Source organism: Rhopalosiphum padi, chromosome 3, assembly GCF_020882245.1.
Source record: "Rhopalosiphum padi isolate XX-2018 chromosome 3, ASM2088224v1, whole genome shotgun sequence".
NCBI lineage: Eukaryota > Metazoa > Arthropoda > Insecta > Hemiptera > Aphididae > Rhopalosiphum > Rhopalosiphum padi.
In genome coordinates this window covers 77779128-77797401 of record NC_083599.1, presented here as the reverse complement: position 1 = coordinate 77797401, position 18274 = coordinate 77779128, and the positions used below count along the sequence as shown (strand labels likewise).

At 29.7% G+C, this 18274-nt stretch overlaps 4 protein-coding genes and 1 pseudogene across 4 annotated transcripts; 4 read left to right on the top strand and 1 right to left on the bottom strand.

The window, feature by feature from the left end:
* Positions 1-88: 88 nt before the first annotated feature.
* LOC132925807 (zinc finger BED domain-containing protein 4-like) lies at positions 89-2310 on the top strand. The gene is made up of 2 exons (XM_060990171.1): positions 89-268; positions 541-2310. The coding sequence occupies exons 1-2, from the start codon at positions 89-91 to the stop codon at positions 2308-2310; spliced, it is 1950 nt and encodes a 649-aa protein (XP_060846154.1).
* Positions 2311-11186: 8876 nt separating this feature from the next.
* Positions 11187-11867, top strand: LOC132925806 (zinc finger MYM-type protein 1-like). Its single transcript, XM_060990170.1, has 2 exons — positions 11187-11199; positions 11281-11867. Exons 1-2 carry the CDS (start codon positions 11187-11189, stop codon positions 11865-11867), a joined length of 600 nt encoding a protein of 199 aa, XP_060846153.1.
* A 156-nt stretch (positions 11868-12023) lies between these two features.
* Positions 12024-12910, top strand: LOC132925805 (zinc finger MYM-type protein 1-like). The gene is made up of 2 exons (XM_060990169.1): positions 12024-12845; positions 12890-12910. The coding sequence occupies exons 1-2, from the start codon at positions 12024-12026 to the stop codon at positions 12908-12910; spliced, it is 843 nt and encodes a 280-aa protein (XP_060846152.1).
* Positions 12911-12953: 43 nt separating this feature from the next.
* On the top strand, positions 12954-13732 carry LOC132927905 (uncharacterized; annotated as a pseudogene).
* Positions 13733-13862: 130 nt separating this feature from the next.
* On the bottom strand, positions 13863-16163 carry LOC132925804 (piggyBac transposable element-derived protein 4-like). Its single transcript, XM_060990168.1, has 2 exons — positions 15048-16163; positions 13863-13937 (listed from the first exon to the last, which is right to left on the bottom strand). The coding sequence occupies exons 1-2, from the start codon at positions 16161-16163 to the stop codon at positions 13863-13865; spliced, it is 1191 nt and encodes a 396-aa protein (XP_060846151.1).
* Positions 16164-18274: the final 2111 nt, after the last annotated feature.

The following is an 18274-nucleotide window of genomic DNA, read 5'->3' as shown; positions in this document are numbered from 1 at the left end:
ATTTTCTGTTGGTGTTGAATGTCAGGACAGTACACACTACATATTATAAATTACAAACTTAATATCGTTTATTGTATTAAAATTCAAAATGAATCAAGACAGAAGAACTAGTGATATTTGGAAGCATTTTTCTAAAGTTGACTCTAGTCAAGCTAAATGTGAAATTTGTAAAAAAAAATATTCGTACAAAACTAGTCTGTCAAACTTGAAAAAACATCTCAACAATTCTCATTTGATATATCTTTATACTGAAAATAATACATTACAGGTAACCTATGTACTATAATATAACATTTATTTATTATTTTAGTTTTATTTCTGGTAAAGCTTATAATATTATATTGATTTTTATGATTATAAATAATAATTTACATACAGCTTAATAACTATAAAAAGTAGTAGAAATGTTTTTTTTTAAATTTTTATCTCTACTTCTCATACTGAATAAAAATAAAAAATAATTTATTTCCATTCAGTGTTATTAAAATTTAATTTACAACAATTAAATTAGTTTTTAAATTTTTTTATTAATTTACATAGAATGAGCCTGATGTTGATGTCGTCAATCCCGTACCTTCTACATCTTCATGTGTACAAACAGTAAGGGACCTTAGTATAGGAAAAGAACCGGGCAGTAGTATTGTTAATCAGGCAACTGGTATACATGAGATGACACCAATTTTAAAACTGAATCCGTTGAAACGTAGGCAGTTGGCAATTACAAACTTTACTCCTAAAAAAATTTCTGTTGACGGCCAAAAAAAATTAGATAATTCACTCATGAAACTTTTTATAAAAGATCTACAACCTTTTAGTGTGGTAGAAGATACAGGATTTAAAGAGTTTGTGAACATGTTAAATCCTGGCTACAAAATTCCCAACCGGCATTCGATTTCCAAAACACTTATTCCAGCAGCTTATGAAAAATGTGTGAATGAGGTTAAAGAAACAATATCAAATGAATTAGTAACAGCTTGTTTGACGACTGATTGCTGGACATCTAGAGATAACAAAAGTTACATTGCCATAACTGTTCATTTTATTGACAACAATTTTAATTTGAAGTCTATATTATTAAGTTGTCATTCATTCATTGAGAACCACACAAGTGAGAATCTTGCTGAGCAAATTAATAAAACATTAAATGCATGGAACTTGAAAAGTAAAATTGTATTTTCTGTATCTGACAACGCTTACAACATTCAAAATGCATTAGCACAGTTAAAATTTAAACATTTTGGTTGTTTTGCCCATACACTTAATCTGATTGTCCAGTCTGCATTAAAAAAAGAAAACGATCTCATTGATAAAGTCAAAAACATTTGTACTCATTTTCGCAAAAGTACAAATGCAAATAACAAATTAATTGCATATCAAAAAAATATAGGGATCGATAATCCACTAAAAGTCTTACAAGATGTAGCCACGAGGTGGAATGCTACATTCTACATGCTAGAGCGCTTTGTACAGCTGGAGACTTCTATACGGGGAACAATGGGACTTTTAGATAATGCGCCACCTTGTTTGAATTCTGATGAATGGACAGCTATCAAGGAGTTCTGTAACATTTTACGACCTTTTGAAGAAGCTACTAGAGCAGTGAGTGGAGATCAATACATGACTGCTTCATTAGTTATAGTTATTGCTCAAGGGTTGAAAAATGTCTGCGAACAAATGAAAAATGAAAATTATTCTCTCAGAACTTTAGGTTTAGTCAATAATTTATTGAATGGTATGAGAGACCGCCAAAGCTGGAGAAATATTGAAAATAGTAAGACCTTAAAAATATGTACATTCCTTGATCCACGGTTCAAAATCATACCATTCAACCACAATGAAAACATGATAAATTCAGTAAAGAGTGATATAGTAGAGCGTACAGCACAGATTATTTCGAAATCCAGATCAGAATCTACATCGATTGAAGATGAACCACAGACGTCTATCCAGCCATCTGACACATTGACGCCTGAAGTAAAGCGATTTTCAATTTGGGAATCAATCGATAAATGTGTTTCCCAAATGCAGCCTTCAACTGGAACATCAACTTCAAGGGCTATAGTAGAGGTGCAACGTTATTTAGAAGAACCAGTATTAAAAAGAAACTGTGATCCACTAAAATGGTGGCAAGATCACAAGTATAATTACCCATTTTTAAATGTTTTGGCCAGGAAGACGTTATGTTGTCTAGGATCGTCTGTTCCATGCGAGCGGGTATTTTCTAAAGCAGGCCTTTTAATATCTGATCGCCGTTGTTGCTTAAACTCAAAAAAAGCAGAAATGTTGTTGTTTTTAAATCAAAATGCATAATTCATTTATCCAATTAACTTACAGTTATTTAATTTTTATTACTATGTTGTAACTATGAGTATTTTAAGTTTTTTTTTTAACATTTATTGCACTATTTAAAAAAAACATTTTTATTTTCCATTATTATATTTTAAATGCAGGTATCAGTGTTAATTTTCATAATTATAAATATGTAACTCATGTTTCTGAAGAACAGTTTATTGTTGTAACCTTTAGGTAACAGGTAAAATCACTAGTACAATACTTAAATTTTATAATTGATAATGTTCATACTATGACAATTTTATTAAAACAAAAATAAAACAGTAAAATACTAACATGGGCTGCAGTAGCTATTCTTCAAGTCTTCAAATCACAAGTAACAGTTGTACTCATGACAAATTAGCAACTACAATATTGTTTTATTAATTATTTTTAATATTTTTATCATGGTTGTATAAACATAAACATAGATAAGTAGGTACTAGGTAGAATCATGATAAAGTAAATTTACTTTATCATTGGTAGAATGTTCAACGTTCATGTGATTATGAGAATAAGTTTGCATAAGGTTAGTCATTACATTAAGGCTAGTCCGCGGTTAGCATTCAAAAGCAATCAATTTCTGATATTATAATAAAATAAATGTTGATAAAATGATAACTAGATAATTAATTCTGATAAGAGTGTCATGAACTTTTATAATATTATCTAATATCTATGCAAAAGTAGCAGTTAATTAAGTAGCAGTGAGTAGCAGTTTCAAAAAGTAGCAATATCTTGAGATGGTATAACATAACAGTAGCACTATATCAGTGATTTTTCACTGGTGATTTCAAAACTGTGACCAACTGGCAACTACTATATTATGAAACATAAGTTAATATCTATAATACCTATAACGCTATAACATATTTTTACAGAAAGTAGCAGTAGCAGTTTTCCAATGTGACCAACTACTAAGAATTAAAAAGTAGCAGTCACTGTTATTTTCATACTGGAGTAGCAGACTGTGATTGCTACTTTGTGATCACCAGTGAAAAATCACTGCTACTGTTATTTTATGCCATCACTACCGCCAGTTCTTTCCGATCCTCGCATTACGATTGACGCGTCGCACGAGCGACTCGCATCCAACCACCATTTTTGATTTTATTCGCGCTTAACACGAGCGCTAAAACCTCGTGACCACCGTCATCACCATTGTATAAACTCTGGTCCTCTGTAACTTTTTGTTGTCTCGCGTCGATCGACGTCGAATTTGTATTAAGTGTGTTAAATAAACGAACCTTAAACCCACGAAATACAACTACCTTTATGCCACCTCGTACCTCCATACCGCAATAACGCGAAGTGTTCGTCGGAGGTAAATTCGACATCGACCATATTCGCCCTCCATACGGTCCGACTAAGCCGTAACGCCAACGTTGGAGATACTACGGGGGAAACTCGTCGTACCTCGCCCGTGGATCTCCACAATATCATTATAACCAAATAATCTATTCTGTGTTATAATCATGATAACAATATAATAATATAGTTAACAATATATAACAATATAAATAACAAATATATAAATATATATAACAATATAGTGACATTCATCACAAAATGAATTATGAATACGAGTATGAAAAATATTTCAAAGATTGAATGGTAACAGGTATGTTTCTTCGTAGGAACTTAAAGTGATTATAATTTTAAAATTTGTACTATTGTAATTTGTAAATAATAAATAATCAAAATATTATAACATATAAGTACTATTCAAAATTAATTTATAAACAAATAAAATAAAATAAACTAGTTAAATATATAAACAAATGAAATGAAATAAACTTTTCAAGGTAAATATATAAACAAATGACAATTTTAATAGTAAGTAGGTTATTATTCCAATTTTAAGCTGATGTGCCGTGGTAAGTTGCATTCATTTGGTTTTTAGTAATATTATGGTTAAGATTATGAATCCTTTTTTTAATTTTACATTTTTCTGCTTTTGGAGGTCGCCCAGATATCTTGAACCTCGAGTTAATCCTTGTCTTCTAGAAATAGCAGTCGGCTGAACTTTTATTTGACCTCTTTTTTTGTTGACTGATGTTAGGCTTCTATTAATATTTACAAGAAACGATGTTAGCTATTGTGGATTTTTTATACATTTTAATTTGGTACCGTAAAATGGGGTGAATAGGAACGGTTTTAACGATTTTTTTAAGATTGTGCACACAATTTTTATAGTTTTCGTATTCTGAAAACGGTTTTAGAAAACCCACACACACATGAATATATTTAGAACTATTTATAAAATTTAAGTTCAATATTTATTTTTATATATTTTTCCAAAAACGTGTTCCTATTGACCCAGCAATGGGGTGAATAGGAACATACGTTAAAAATGATTAATATTCCTTTTATAAATTACGAATGGTGAATAGGAACTTAATTTATATTTTTAAAAAAAACTTATGAACATAATACAATATAATAGGTGTTATAATAAAATAAAAACAAAATATGAAATGGTCATTCCTTTGACAAATCAGTCTTGATTTTAATTCGAGATTCAAAAGTTATTCTATTAACAGTATATTAAATAACAAAATATAAAACTATTAATTATAGTATAAAATAAAAACAAAATATAATAGTCATACCTTTGACAAATCAGTCTTGATTTTAATTCGAGATTCAAAAGTTATTCTATTAACAGTATATTAAATAACAAAATATAAAACTATTAATTATAGTATAAAATAAAAACAAAATATAATAGTCATACCTTTGACAAATCAGTCTTGATTTTAATTCGAGTTTTAAAACTTATTTTAATAAGAACATATTAATTTTTAGGGTAGGTAACAAATTATAAAACATTAAATAAAACTAATTTAAACCTTAATACTTTTACCATTCGTTATAATCAACCATAAACTTCATGTCACCCCTTCTTTGAAGTTGCGGATGCTTTACAGTGCCTATAATATGTTCAAATTCTAGCCAACACAGGTCTTCTTTTTCAGGAAATACAAAAATCTTTCCAGAATCTATTTTTGTAGGACGATATTTTAAAAATGATCCGTATACTTTTTTTCCTTTTACCTTTAAAACATTTCCAATAAATTTTGTATTTTTTGATGAACATTGTTTTGCTTCTGAACAATTTTTAAAGTCACCAACAATCCAATCGTTAACTTTAAGATTACTAAATGAATAAACACCTATTAGGTTTGTAATATTGCTTAATAACTCGGTCGTTGGTGATTCATCGTCTTCATCCGATCCATTCCAATCTGATTCTATACGTATAACATCGTCTTCATCTTTTGAATAATTATTTTCGTCATTACTTAAAACAACTTCGTCTTCGTCCATTTCACTTTCATCACTGCTCTCTTTTAATTTGACACTCTTACCAGGTTCAACATCAAGTCGCTTACGTTTTTTTCTTGTTGTTTGTTGTTGAGTGGATGGGTATCGCATTTCTTTAAGAATTGATACCAACGAATCATTAATTATTTCACTATCAGAATTACTACAGTCAGGTCCATCTTCAGGTAACATATTTAAAACAGAATCCCTATTCATGGGTATAATTCCGCACTTTTTAAATCCAGATTGTATATTTACAATTTGTTTTTCTTTAATTGCATCCATTAAATTGTTCAATAGTTTCGGAAATTGTTCTTTAGGGACACTTGACTCCTTACTACCAGCTCCATACTTCCATATTGTTAAAATTTTACGCCAAGCTATTTTTAACGGACGGAAAAAAGCGACATCCAGTGGTTGTGTTAGATGGGTTGAATTAGGTGGTAAAAATACAAACTCTACATTATATTTAGAACACATTCTTATTCCTTCTATTGTCAAGTGAGTCGAAAGGTTGTCACCTATTAAGATTTTTTTCCCTGGTTTATTTTTTACAAACGGTATTACCACTTTTATGAGCCAATCTTCGAAACATTGTGAATCAAACCACCCCGATTTACTACGGTTATATCTCGATTTCGGGGGACCACCGACAATCCACGAGTCATACAAATACAATGCTTTGTACACAGTGTATGGTGGGAGGAGTTCCCCGTAACCAGTGCAAGCAAACATTATGGAAGTTGATGCTTTGCTCGAGTTCATAACTCTTTCCGGATACTTACAGCCTCTTTTAGTAATGACTTTTGCTCTACCAGGATCATCTGTAAGATTTTTTTCATCATAGTTTATGATGTTTTCTGGCGGCACATTATTTAACGATTTTTCTAAATTATCGAAATACGAATTTATACATTGTTTTGAAACTTGAGTTCGGGCCCGTTTAATATTCTGACATAATCTTTGACTTAACATTTGTCTGTGACGCTTGATAAAAGAAAGAGCAAAATCGGGTCCAGGCATATTATTTTTAAATTTTTTGACAGTCTTACCTTTCCTATCTAAATACGATTTTACAATAAATCTTAAGTCTATAACGCTTAGAGGATATCCCCACGAAGAACAAGTTATTAGTTGTTCGACTATTAATGTTTTTACCGACTCAGACAAAGCACATTGACCACCTTGTTTCTTTAAATGTTTACCTATATTAGCTTTTCTAAATGTATTGTGTCTATGTAACACAGTAACGGGAATATTATGTTTATCAGAACACTTACGATACGTCAGTCCGGCATCGATATCACCTAATGCAGCATCAATTTGTTCTGGTGTATACTTGGCTAATGGCTTTTGACGTACAGTTCTAATATATTTTCGAGGCATGTTGATAAATTATAAAATCAAAACATAAAATAATGTGTGTTCCTATTCACCCCAATTCATACTAAAAACGTAGTCAACATGTTTTAGATAACAATAAGTACCAAAAAAAACGTTTTTATTCGTTTTGAATGTTGCAGATCTATATTAATATATCATAACTATACAAATAATGTGTTTTCAAGTACTTACATTGAGTGTGTAAATGAAAATCTGATAATGTTTTTCATAAAAACAAAAATGATAACATTTGTCACATGTATGATAATGCGTAATTGTTGGAGGTAAAATAAATCTTATCAATAACGAGTACGATCAAAGTGATCCAAACGACATTTGTAACAAACTAAAATTGTTACAATCACAAAAAGTTGAAAATTCAAGTTATTATCATGGATAACAACATTTTTTTCTAAATTTGTTCCTATTCGCCTCTATGTTCCTATTCACCCCATTTTACGGTAGCAAACTTTTCACGAATTTCTAATGGTATATGTACTTAAAACCACAGTTAAAGGAGTGATGAGATCCACAAAATTGTCACACGTTACTTACAAGTATAATATATTCATAATCAACTTAATAACTTTTAACTACAATAACCAATATCATACCACCATGACACGTAAATGATAATAACGTAAATATTATAATTTCAAATTTGTAATAAACATAGACCATACACCACTCTTATACCATCTTATACCACTGACCATGACAAAATAGTATATCTATTTAGTAACATAGATAATAAAGATAACTAGATAGCGCTGTAATCGTATGGATACCCCCACCATAATATTTACATGACATTTTCGGTCATAATTTCCAGTCCATAATTTTGTATTAGATAATAGCAGGTTAGACTTTCGGACGACTCCGTTATTAATTATTATCTAAATTAGTTATAACAATTAATTTGTAACCTACAGGTACAAAGTTCATTGTCATTACTGTGTTGAACGATAGTCGATAACGAGTTTATTACATGTGAAAATATGTACCTATTATTATTATTTATTACCCATGTGGCTACTGGTCTTCAGCAATAAAAATCGAAAACCGCCCAACTTTGAAAAGCTATAACTCGCGAACGGTTAAATGAAAATAGTAATTTAAACGTTAGAATTCATAAAAAAAATATCCCTACTATTTTATAACATTTTAAGTATAGGTTGCCATTTGAAAATCAAAAGTTGATAGTGATTTCACTATTAAATATTAAAGTGAAAAAAATAAAAATTTTACATAGTTTTAGAAAAGCATAAAACTAAAAATTTTGAAAAAAAAAAATTGAAAAAAAGTTTATACTTTTTGAAATAATGAGTGTTCTTCGATAAAAAAAAATCACCCTGTATACAATATAGTTAATACTACTTTATCATTATAGCCTTATTTATTTTACTATTTTTATTAGGTTTCTATATAAAGGTTTACTCAAGATCAACAATTACAATAATATAACAACATTAAGATATCGCCAAACCTGCATAATATGTTGTCTCTGTCTTAGAAGCAATAAAGAATAACAAATTGTACATTCACAAAAATGCTTTTCACCGTTTTTTTTTCAAATTAGAGTGAATGACCTATTTAACATTTTAAGGTAAGATTAGTATATCCAGAGGCTTTTAAATTGATATTTTAATTATGAAGCAAGTTATGATTATTTTAAAATTTCTAAAAATGTTTAAAATGCTTATAATTTGCTTTGCAATTAAAATACGAATAAAAGCTTCAAAGATACCCTGTATATATTTAAATTATCTAATTAAGTCAGTTTACTATCATTTTAAAAATAACAAAGTAAAGCTCATTATTGTGAATATAAAATTGTCCATGTTGTATAGCTGCAAGACAGAAACAACACACATTTAATAATTACTTAGGCTAATTAATAATAATACAGAGAAAACTTAAAAAATTATAAAATTGTAATAATGTATTAAACTGACAATACGAAGAGGGGGCTCCTACAAAAACGTATACAATAATAATAAACACTCTAATTAAAATATTAACTATAAATAATATTAAATTAGTAACAAATAAAAATAACATATTTTCACTGTCACTGCTTAAATTATAATTATAATATATTATAGTTGATACCTACCAAATATAACTGAACAGATGAAAAGTGTTGAGAATGGTTTCTTACCCTTTTTACCAGTATAAGAATAATCAGATAAAAGATTATCAGTGAACAATTTTGACATAAGTCTTTTTACCATAGCTTTTACATGTTTTCCACCAATGTATGAAAGCTTGTTAACCTTAAATATAAAATATAAAATATATTCAACACATTAAGTTAATTAATTTTAACATAAAAACTGCAATAATAATTACCAAAAGTGATTTAAACTAATGATCGCCAGCAATTTTATCTTCTACGGTGTTTAAATCAATAATATTATCTTATGGTAATGGGCAATCATGAAAATCGTTTTGAGTCAAACTATTTTTATTATTAGTCAGTGGTTAAAGTGGGGGGACGGAGTCCCCCTTCTTATTTACAGTAAGATTCCGCATCCCCTTTAATTTAAGTCTCTTAAGTCTCCAAAGTCTGAGGGAACGCTTAACAAGAAATGTATTGTAAATTTATGTTGCGTGTTAATTTTAATAATTTATTAATTAAATGGTTTACGCACACACACACATCGATAATCACCAAATTTAAACGTATTTTATTTCGCGCGAATAATTTCCACGTTTCTGAAGACGAAGAAGCGTGCGATAAGCGATTATTAAACACGGTCTTATATACAGGTCGGGCAATTGGTCTGGATTAGTGTTCACTTAATGATTATGTAGATTTATCAAAAAGACTTGCATTGCTATCTAGGGAAGTGTTTTAACATCGCGAGCAACCATTTCTAAATTGCAGATTGAAGCACTATACTTAATACTCAACAAATGCATATTCATAGCTATAAATAATAAATAAATATTATATTTAAAATATATATATATTTAGCTCATAGGCGTGCGCAGGGGGGATGCCGGGTATGCCATGGCATCCCCTGCGGGTTTGCGGAGTTAGCTTTTATTTTTTATTTTTTAGTTAGGAGTTCATAAACGTTTTTATAAACAGAAATCAGTTTAGTAATTTTTGACAGTTCAGGCTACGTATTTTACTTTTTTTTTTTATCAAGTACATTTCCATTGATAATAGAAGTTGGGATAATCTAACGATATCACCGCGACGCCAGTCACGTAACCGTCGTAACCATGAAGTAAGCTAACCAATAACCATAAAGCAGTCTGATAACTACATCGTTCGAGCGAAAACTATCAATATTATCAATTATCATAATTGTTATCACAACCGTTTTGTTTGAACCACGGATACAAAATATAAACTACTGACTACTGTCTAGACTCTAGATGAATAGAGTTGTTTAATTGTTTTATATTCGCCATCATTCGGCCATTCGGTGTTATTTTTCTTTTACAGTTTTAAATATTTCAAATTTCAATAATATTAATTATTTATACATAATTGCGTTGTAAATTATAATATTAGAATACGAATATGAATAGAAACCAAAACAAAAAAATGAAAACTATGCATGATTTTTTCAAACCAAAATCATTAAAACTGTATTCTGGTAAGTTGATATTTTATATTGTGTGAGCTGTTTCTTTGTTTTAGTTTAAGCTTGTAAACTATGAACTAATATCTATAATTTAAATTAATTTAGTCAACATTGATCCAGATGATCCGGTACCATTTGCACAGAATAATAAAGTTATTGTTGAGCAACCCAAAACGGATCATGATAATTGGTCAAATACTGTTAATGTACCAGTACCACTAGGTATTTTAGTATTAATACAACATCAAACAATATTGCCTGTGATCTGTGTTGGATATTTGTGTTGAATATTTCAGTGTCATAATGTGATTGTATAAATGAAATATATTTTATAAATATGTTCATATTATAAATATTTAGTTAATAACTGTTGTATGAATTGTAATAATATTAATTAGTAGGTAATTATAATTAGCATTGAGTGTATTAATTGTATATTAAGTGTTCACTGTTAGATTGTTACATAAATATTTATTTGCATTAATAATTAATTCTAACATTTATGTCTAAACATTGTATAATAATAATAATTATTATAACGCTATGTGTACTAACAGTAATAACTAATAAATACATATTGTGAGTATTTTAATCTTTGAATTCACATTTACAATGTATTTTCTTCTAATCTAATTAGATTCACTATGTGACCCTGATGATCCTGTAAACCCAATACCATCTCTTCAGTTAGAACGAAAAGAGCGAATACTTAAAGGGGCATTCCAACCAAAATTAAAAATGTATCCCAGGACACAGTTTGGAAATAGAGCACGGAGTTTCCAAAGTTCCTGGTATGATGATTTTAGCTGGTTAGAATATAGTGTGAAACTTGACAGAGCATTTTGTTTCGTATGTCGGATGTTTAATACAGCTCCAGGGTTAAATGCCGGACAAGTAGACTTTGCTTTTTCACAAAAAGGTTTTAAAAATTGGAGTACTTCTACTACAAAATTTAAAAAACACCAAAATTCAATCTCCCATAATTTTAGCATGACAGCGTATCATAACTTTTCAAATTGTAAACCAATTGATGTTACCTTGGATGAATCTAGATTAGTATCTATTAGTGAAAGAGAAAAGCAGCGTTTGCACAATCGTAACATCATGCATCGATTGATAGATATTACTTTGTGTTTAGCTAAAAGTGGCAAACCATTTAGAGGGCACTTAGAAAAAAGTTCAGATGTGTGTAAGGGTTTATTTTTAGATATTGTGGACATTTAAAAAAAATATGATTTAACTTTGCAAAAACATTTGGAAAAAGGGCCGCAAAATGCTAAGTACTTGAGCAACCATATACAAAATGATTTATTGACTTCTATCAACAATGTAATGAAACGAAGTATTGAAAAAAAAATAAACAATCGCCTCGTCACGATAATGGCCGACGAAACTAGTGACGTGGGACACCATGAACAGATGGCTGTGGCTGTACGCTACTTTGATGAAGATTTATGTAAGCCCGTTGAGCAATTTATTGGTATTCAACGTTTGACTGCAGTAGATGCTAATACAATATTTAATAGCTTAACAAACAAAATTGCGCAGTTAAATATCAATTGGACATCGGTTATAGCTGTATGTTTTGATGGAGCTTCAGCTATGAGTGGAAAATTTAATAGTGTACAGTCTAAAGTCAAAGAAATCAATCCATCTGCAATGTATGTTCACTGCTATGGCCATTGCCTAAATCTGGTATTGGTTGATAGCTTAGGGAATAAAAACCGGGTTGTTTTTGATTTTTTTGGATGTGTCCAGCTAATTTACAGTTTCATTGAAGGGAGTCCAGTGAGGCATGCTGTTTTTGAAAAAATTGTTAATGAAACAAATTCCAGATTGAAAACTCTCAAAACACTTTCAACAACTAGATGGGCATGTCGTGCGGAAGCTGTTACAGCTGTAGAAAAAAACTTTTCTTCTGTTATTCAGTGTCTTGAAGAAATTTCTGAAAACACTAAATATTCAGAGGTGAGGGCTAAAGCAAATGGTCTTATCTGTCAAATGAAAAATTTCAACTTTATTTTTGCATTATATATGTTAAAACCTATATTAATACAAATCCAAATTGTCAGTGCTCAATTACAAGCACCCAACTTGAATTTATTAGATGCAGTATCTATTGTAAATGCATTGAAAAAATCTATTAGTGAGTTAAGAAACGACGAAGATAACTATTCTAAACTTTATGAAAAAGTTCTTACTGTTTGTAATGGATTTAATATTGAGATACCACCTGTGAAAAATAGGAAGATTGCTACAAAAATTGATGATATGAAAACACAACATACCATCTTGGATAAAAAAAGTGAGATGAAATGTCATGTTTACTTCACTGTATTAGATGATTTGTTTAACGGTCTTGAAAATCGATTTAATCAGGAAACATTAAATTTAATTGGTGCAATTGGTCGTAGAACTAAAAACTGAAGAATTTGACATTGAATTAATTTCACGGAAGTTTGTACTTAATAGTGACGAATTAGAAGGGAATTAAGACTTCTACGTTCTTTGCCCGATTTTGTAGCAGGACCATCAAACAAAACAATTCATCAGTGGTTAGAAAAATTATCAATTAGTAAAAATTTTGTTAATGTAAATAAAGCGTTGAAACTTTTTACTACCATTCCTGTGACAAGTTGCTCTTGCGAAAGAGCTTTTTCCAAATTAAGTTTGGTAAAAACAAAATTAAGAAGCCGCATGTCGCAAGAAAGATTAGATGCAATGATGTTGATATTTGTAGAACAAGAACTAGCATCAGAAATAAATTATGACGAAGTAATTGATGAATTTAAACATTTGCATCCTTTTGACCGAAGATTAGAATTATAATAAAGTATTAATTAAATTAGTTATGAAATGCAAAGTTTAAATTATATTTTTACTTATATTGACTATAATATATATATAATATACTATAATATATATTTAATATTATTATTTTACTATTATACTATTATTTTGAGAACTTTGTAGTTATGTAAATGTAATACAATAAAAAAAAATTCTGATTTGTGTGTTTTTGAAGGGAGATAATAAAAATTGAGTTATTTTTAAATATATTGGCATCCCCTGCGCAAAAAGTCTGCGCACGCCTATGATTTAGCTATAGACATATCAATATCTCTATGATACTCAACAATATATATATTTATATCATTGTAGGTTTTAATGGTGACATTGTTTTTTAGGTTCTCGATTCATGGATGTTCAGTTCTGTGTTCACGTCTTCTGATCTTGTATTCTTATGTAGGCTCCTAATTTGTAATTGTGTACATTCACCTCAACCAATACAAACTATTAAAATCATGCCGAAAAAGCAATGTATCATTAAAACCTGTTTAAAATCGAAAATATTATTTACAATTCCTACAAAAATGAGGATTTCTTAAAATGGAAAAATGCTTGTAAGGATTATGTAAATCTAAAACGAGGCATGTACTTGTGCAGTTTTCATTTTGCTGAAGAAGGTATTGTTCGAAAACGCTTTATAACATCTGCAGAAAGAACTGTTCTTGGTGTGGTAAGTTCACGAGTTCACCTTTATGATCAAATGCCAAACAGTTTATTATTATTATTATTATTATTATCATATTTTGTGTGTGGTATGGACATAGTCTATTCGCGAGTTGCGGCACTCGTCGCCACGCTCCTCGGCGCCGTCGCTCCGCTCCGCAAATCGAAAATATCCCTCGACTTGCTACGCATAACCACCTCAAGTAGGTAACAGGTCAATGTTTACGTGCAAAAACTTCAAAAGTAAGTATGTTAGGTAAGTTTTGATTTCACCAATCTATTAACAAGTTGACTGCCATGAGAACCATATTTGGTACTCACGTGGTTTATCTCCTGTGCCACACATTTTAAACACGTTTTATTCTACAGGCTTTGAGTATCAATTCTGGTACTCACACCGTTTGACTCTCAGGGTTTGAGGGTCAATTTTAGTACTCACTTTTTTTCGTGATTACGTCACTGAGAACCATTTCTGATGCTCAATTCGTTTAATGAAATAGAAAGAGGAGAAAATTTTAAACAGAATACAACAAACAACGCTCAAATTCAATGTTTTTTAAAATAAAAATGTAATTATCAAAAAAAAAAAAATTATACAACTCGTATTAATATTATACTACAGTATACACTTAAAACTTTTTCAGTTAAAATATTAATAAATCAAACATAAATATATTTAAAAAAAAGTTATATAACTTGTATTCATATTATACACTTTAAGCTTTTTTTAGTTAAAATATCAATAAAATCAAACATAAATATTTTATAAATATTATTATTATTATTATTATATAATATATAATTATAAATTATATTTTTTTTTGTTGAATGCAATTTGAAAAAACAATCCAAACAGAGATATTTAGAACAGCCTGGACACTTCGTTTGTACTTTACGTGTAATTTTTTGTGCGTGTTCCCTTCCACCTTGTTGAACCATTTCGAAATAACAATTTGAACACCTACCACGATTAGAATTAACAATCTTATGAATTTCTCCTTCAGTTGGTTTGGATATCATTGGTATGTTGGTTGTTTTCATTAGTAAAGCTTGAACTATATTTTCTCTAAATTCTGTCACACCCATTTTATTACCAGTCACAGTATTAAATAATGTCAATGCATTTAATAAACTTGTATTTAGTAAAATTTCGAATGCAATTTTTCTATACCATTTTAATGATCGACGAAGTGGTGAGTGGTAAGAATTTCTCAAATCAGAAATATCGACAAAACCTTTTGCCTTATTATAATCCATTACCATTTTTGGTTTGAATAATTTTTGAGCACGTTTATTAGTTGTTTCTATTAAATTGTCTTTGTGTTTTTTTGACAACATAAGTACATCGCGTTTGTCCTTCCACTTCATAATCACGGTATTATTTTCATTTTGGCTTGATTTTATTTCACCTTTCTTTAATTTAGCGTTTATTACGTCTTTTGGGTTAAACTTCCTGTTAGAACGTAATGTACCTACAAGATTAGTTGATCGGCTTAAAAGTTCATTTGCTAAACTGACTGATGTGTACCAGTTGTCTGTAAACATGGTTCTACCCTCATCTAAATAATCTGCAGCTAACTCCATTACAATTTTCGTTGAAACTGCCACTCCCGGGATAGCTTCTTGACCAGCATATATTTTAAATCCAATAGTATACCCATCATTTATACATAATTTAAATATTTTTATGCCGTATCGATGCCTTTTATTTTTTATGTATTGACGGAACGACAAACGTCCAACAAATGGAATCACCGATTCGTCAATACACAAATTTTCCCCTGGTATGTTGCATACTTTATATTTGCTCACTAGCATATCAACCAAACCACGAACTTTATACAATCTGTCACCTCTAGGACATATTTGATTGTTTGAACAATGAAAAGTTCTCAAAAGCAACTCGAATCTGTTTCTGGTCATATACTTAGGAATATGTGTTTGATACATTTCATTTTTGCTCCAATAACTTGCCAAAGTTGGTAGTGGATTTAACCCCATCCACATAACTATTCCCAAAAATCTCTTAATTTCAACTGTGTCAACATCAACCCATTAATTGAGTCTAGATTTTGGACCACGAGGAATTGAAAGTAAATCACGAGCATATCTGTTAGTTTCAATAACTAATAAATTTAAGACTTCGTCATCAATAAATAAAGAAAATAAGTCATATGGTGTACCATCATTATGTGTTTCGAGAATGTCTGGGTTGATTCCAAAAGACTCAGAATTGAACACTGGACTAGAAGCATTACTGTTTATAGGACCCCAACCAGACGAACTTAAAGTAGAAGCGTCATAATTTTCATTTAAACTATTTGAAGCAATTATATCATCAGTGTCAGAAGCATAATTTTCATGCGAGTTATTCGAAGGAATAATATCATCATCAGTATCAGAATCCTATATTATATAAATGAAATAGGTAGTATATATTTTATATTAAATTATTTACTATTATTAGTAAGGTCATACACGATAAAAGTTATGCATTATCTACATATTTATGATAAAACGATTGACGTTTGTACACTTAAAACGATATACAAAAAATATTATAAATTAGGCAATATTTACCAAAGCAAAGTCAGGATCTGCATCACTATCATCAAATTCAGATAACTCATCTGATGACCAAAGAGCTTGAACAATTTCGTTTTCGTTCATTGTAAAAAACTAATAAATAACGTCACAACTCGACGATGAATCGAATGAAAATAAACGGATAACTGAACTTATATGATACAATAGGCATTGAGTACCATATATGATACTCACTCCAAATCGGTTTATTTTTTTTTTTAATATTATTAAAATGATATAAATAAACAATTACGATAAAAAAATTATAAGAAATATGAAAAAAAACCCATGGCCCATGTTAACATCTGTCTAAAAATACAACAGCACACGGGACAAACACAGCGAGTACCTATTCTGGTACTCATAGCGTTTGAGGACAGCTTTATAAAAACACCGTGGCAGTCAACTTGTTAATCGGTAAAAACCACACATTTTTTTTTTTAAATGCGCGTAACGGAAAAATGAAGTTTTTGAAGTTTTTCATCAATAACTTCAAAACGAAGTTTGAGCGGGCCTGGAGTGTTCAGGAAAATAAGTATTTTTTTTATGATCTAGAAATAAGTTCACTAGCTTCTCCTTTGTATGATTACGTATTTGAATTATTATACCTCAATAATACATCTGTGAAACTTCTATTGGGTTGGAATAGATACATCTATAAACAAACCGGAAATTGTTGTTTATTTTCAGTTACTATCAAAAGAATCTAATGGTGTAGTTTCTAGTGTGATCTTGCCTGTTTTTGGAAAAACTGCTATTGTTGATTATAGAGGCAAGGTACAATGCAATTATTTAGGAAAGAATCTTTCTATTCAGTTATTATTACCCAGTTATGATTGTAAATTAGAATAAACTGTTGAAGTACTTACATCAATCATTTGTCAATTTCATAATAAAGATATCTGTGAGGGTGTTAATGTCAAAGATACAAATCTGAAGTTCAAAAGTGAAACAGTGTACATTGATGCTACTTACAAGTGGAGACATAAAAATTGCTCTATTATACTTTCAGAACATAACAAAAAGCTCTGTAAATCGTGCAATTCGATAAATCAATTATTCAGTAATAAAAAATATAGAAGAAAATCTAAACCTTTAAAAAGAATATTCTTGAAAGTAACCACCAGTAAAAAAGAAAACTTAGGACTTCTTCGAAAACGTATTTATTCAAAACAACGAACAAATAAAACGTTGGGGAAAAAAATTGTTCAGCTTGAAGCAATTATTGAAGATCATAAAAAAAAATTAGTAGACATTAACGTAGAGTCTATATTACAAAACATTTCATCGCAAACACATAAATTATTAGTTTATGAAATATTGGCTGCTTCAAAATATAAAAATTCTTGTGGCAACAGATACTCGGATAACTGGATAATGTTGTGTTTGCTACTTCATACAAAATCACCATCTGGATATTCTTTTTTGCGCGTTAATAATATTATTCCTTTGCCTTGTGTGAGAACTGTAAAAAATTATTTATCTACTATTAACACATCTTGTGGTTTTGATGATAATTTTTTGATAATAAT

What these genes read in the sequence shown, in the direction of transcription:
- LOC132925807 (XM_060990171.1), top strand. Translation starts at nt 89, where the DNA reads ATGAATCAAGACAGAAGAACTAGTGATATTTGGAAGCATTTTTCTAAA. An exon ending in CTGAAAATAATACATTACAG is followed by an intron (nt 269 to 540) that starts GTAACCTATGTA and finishes TAATTTACATAG; the next exon opens with AATGAGCCTGATGTTGATGT.
- LOC132925805 (XM_060990169.1), top strand. Translation starts at nt 12,024, where the DNA reads ATGGCCGACGAAACTAGTGACGTGGGACACCATGAACAGATGGCTGTG. An exon ending in TTTATGAAAAAGTTCTTACT is followed by an intron (nt 12,846 to 12,889) that starts GTTTGTAATGGA and finishes TGTGAAAAATAG; the next exon opens with GAAGATTGCTACAAAAATTG.
- LOC132925804 (XM_060990168.1), bottom strand. Translation starts at nt 16,163, where the DNA reads ATGTGGATGGGGTTAAATCCACTACCAACTTTGGCAAGTTATTGGAGC. An exon ending in CACAAAAAATTACACGTAAA is followed by an intron (nt 13,938 to 15,047) that starts GTACAAACGAAG and finishes TGATTTTAATAG; the next exon opens with TTTGTATTGGTTGAGGTGAA.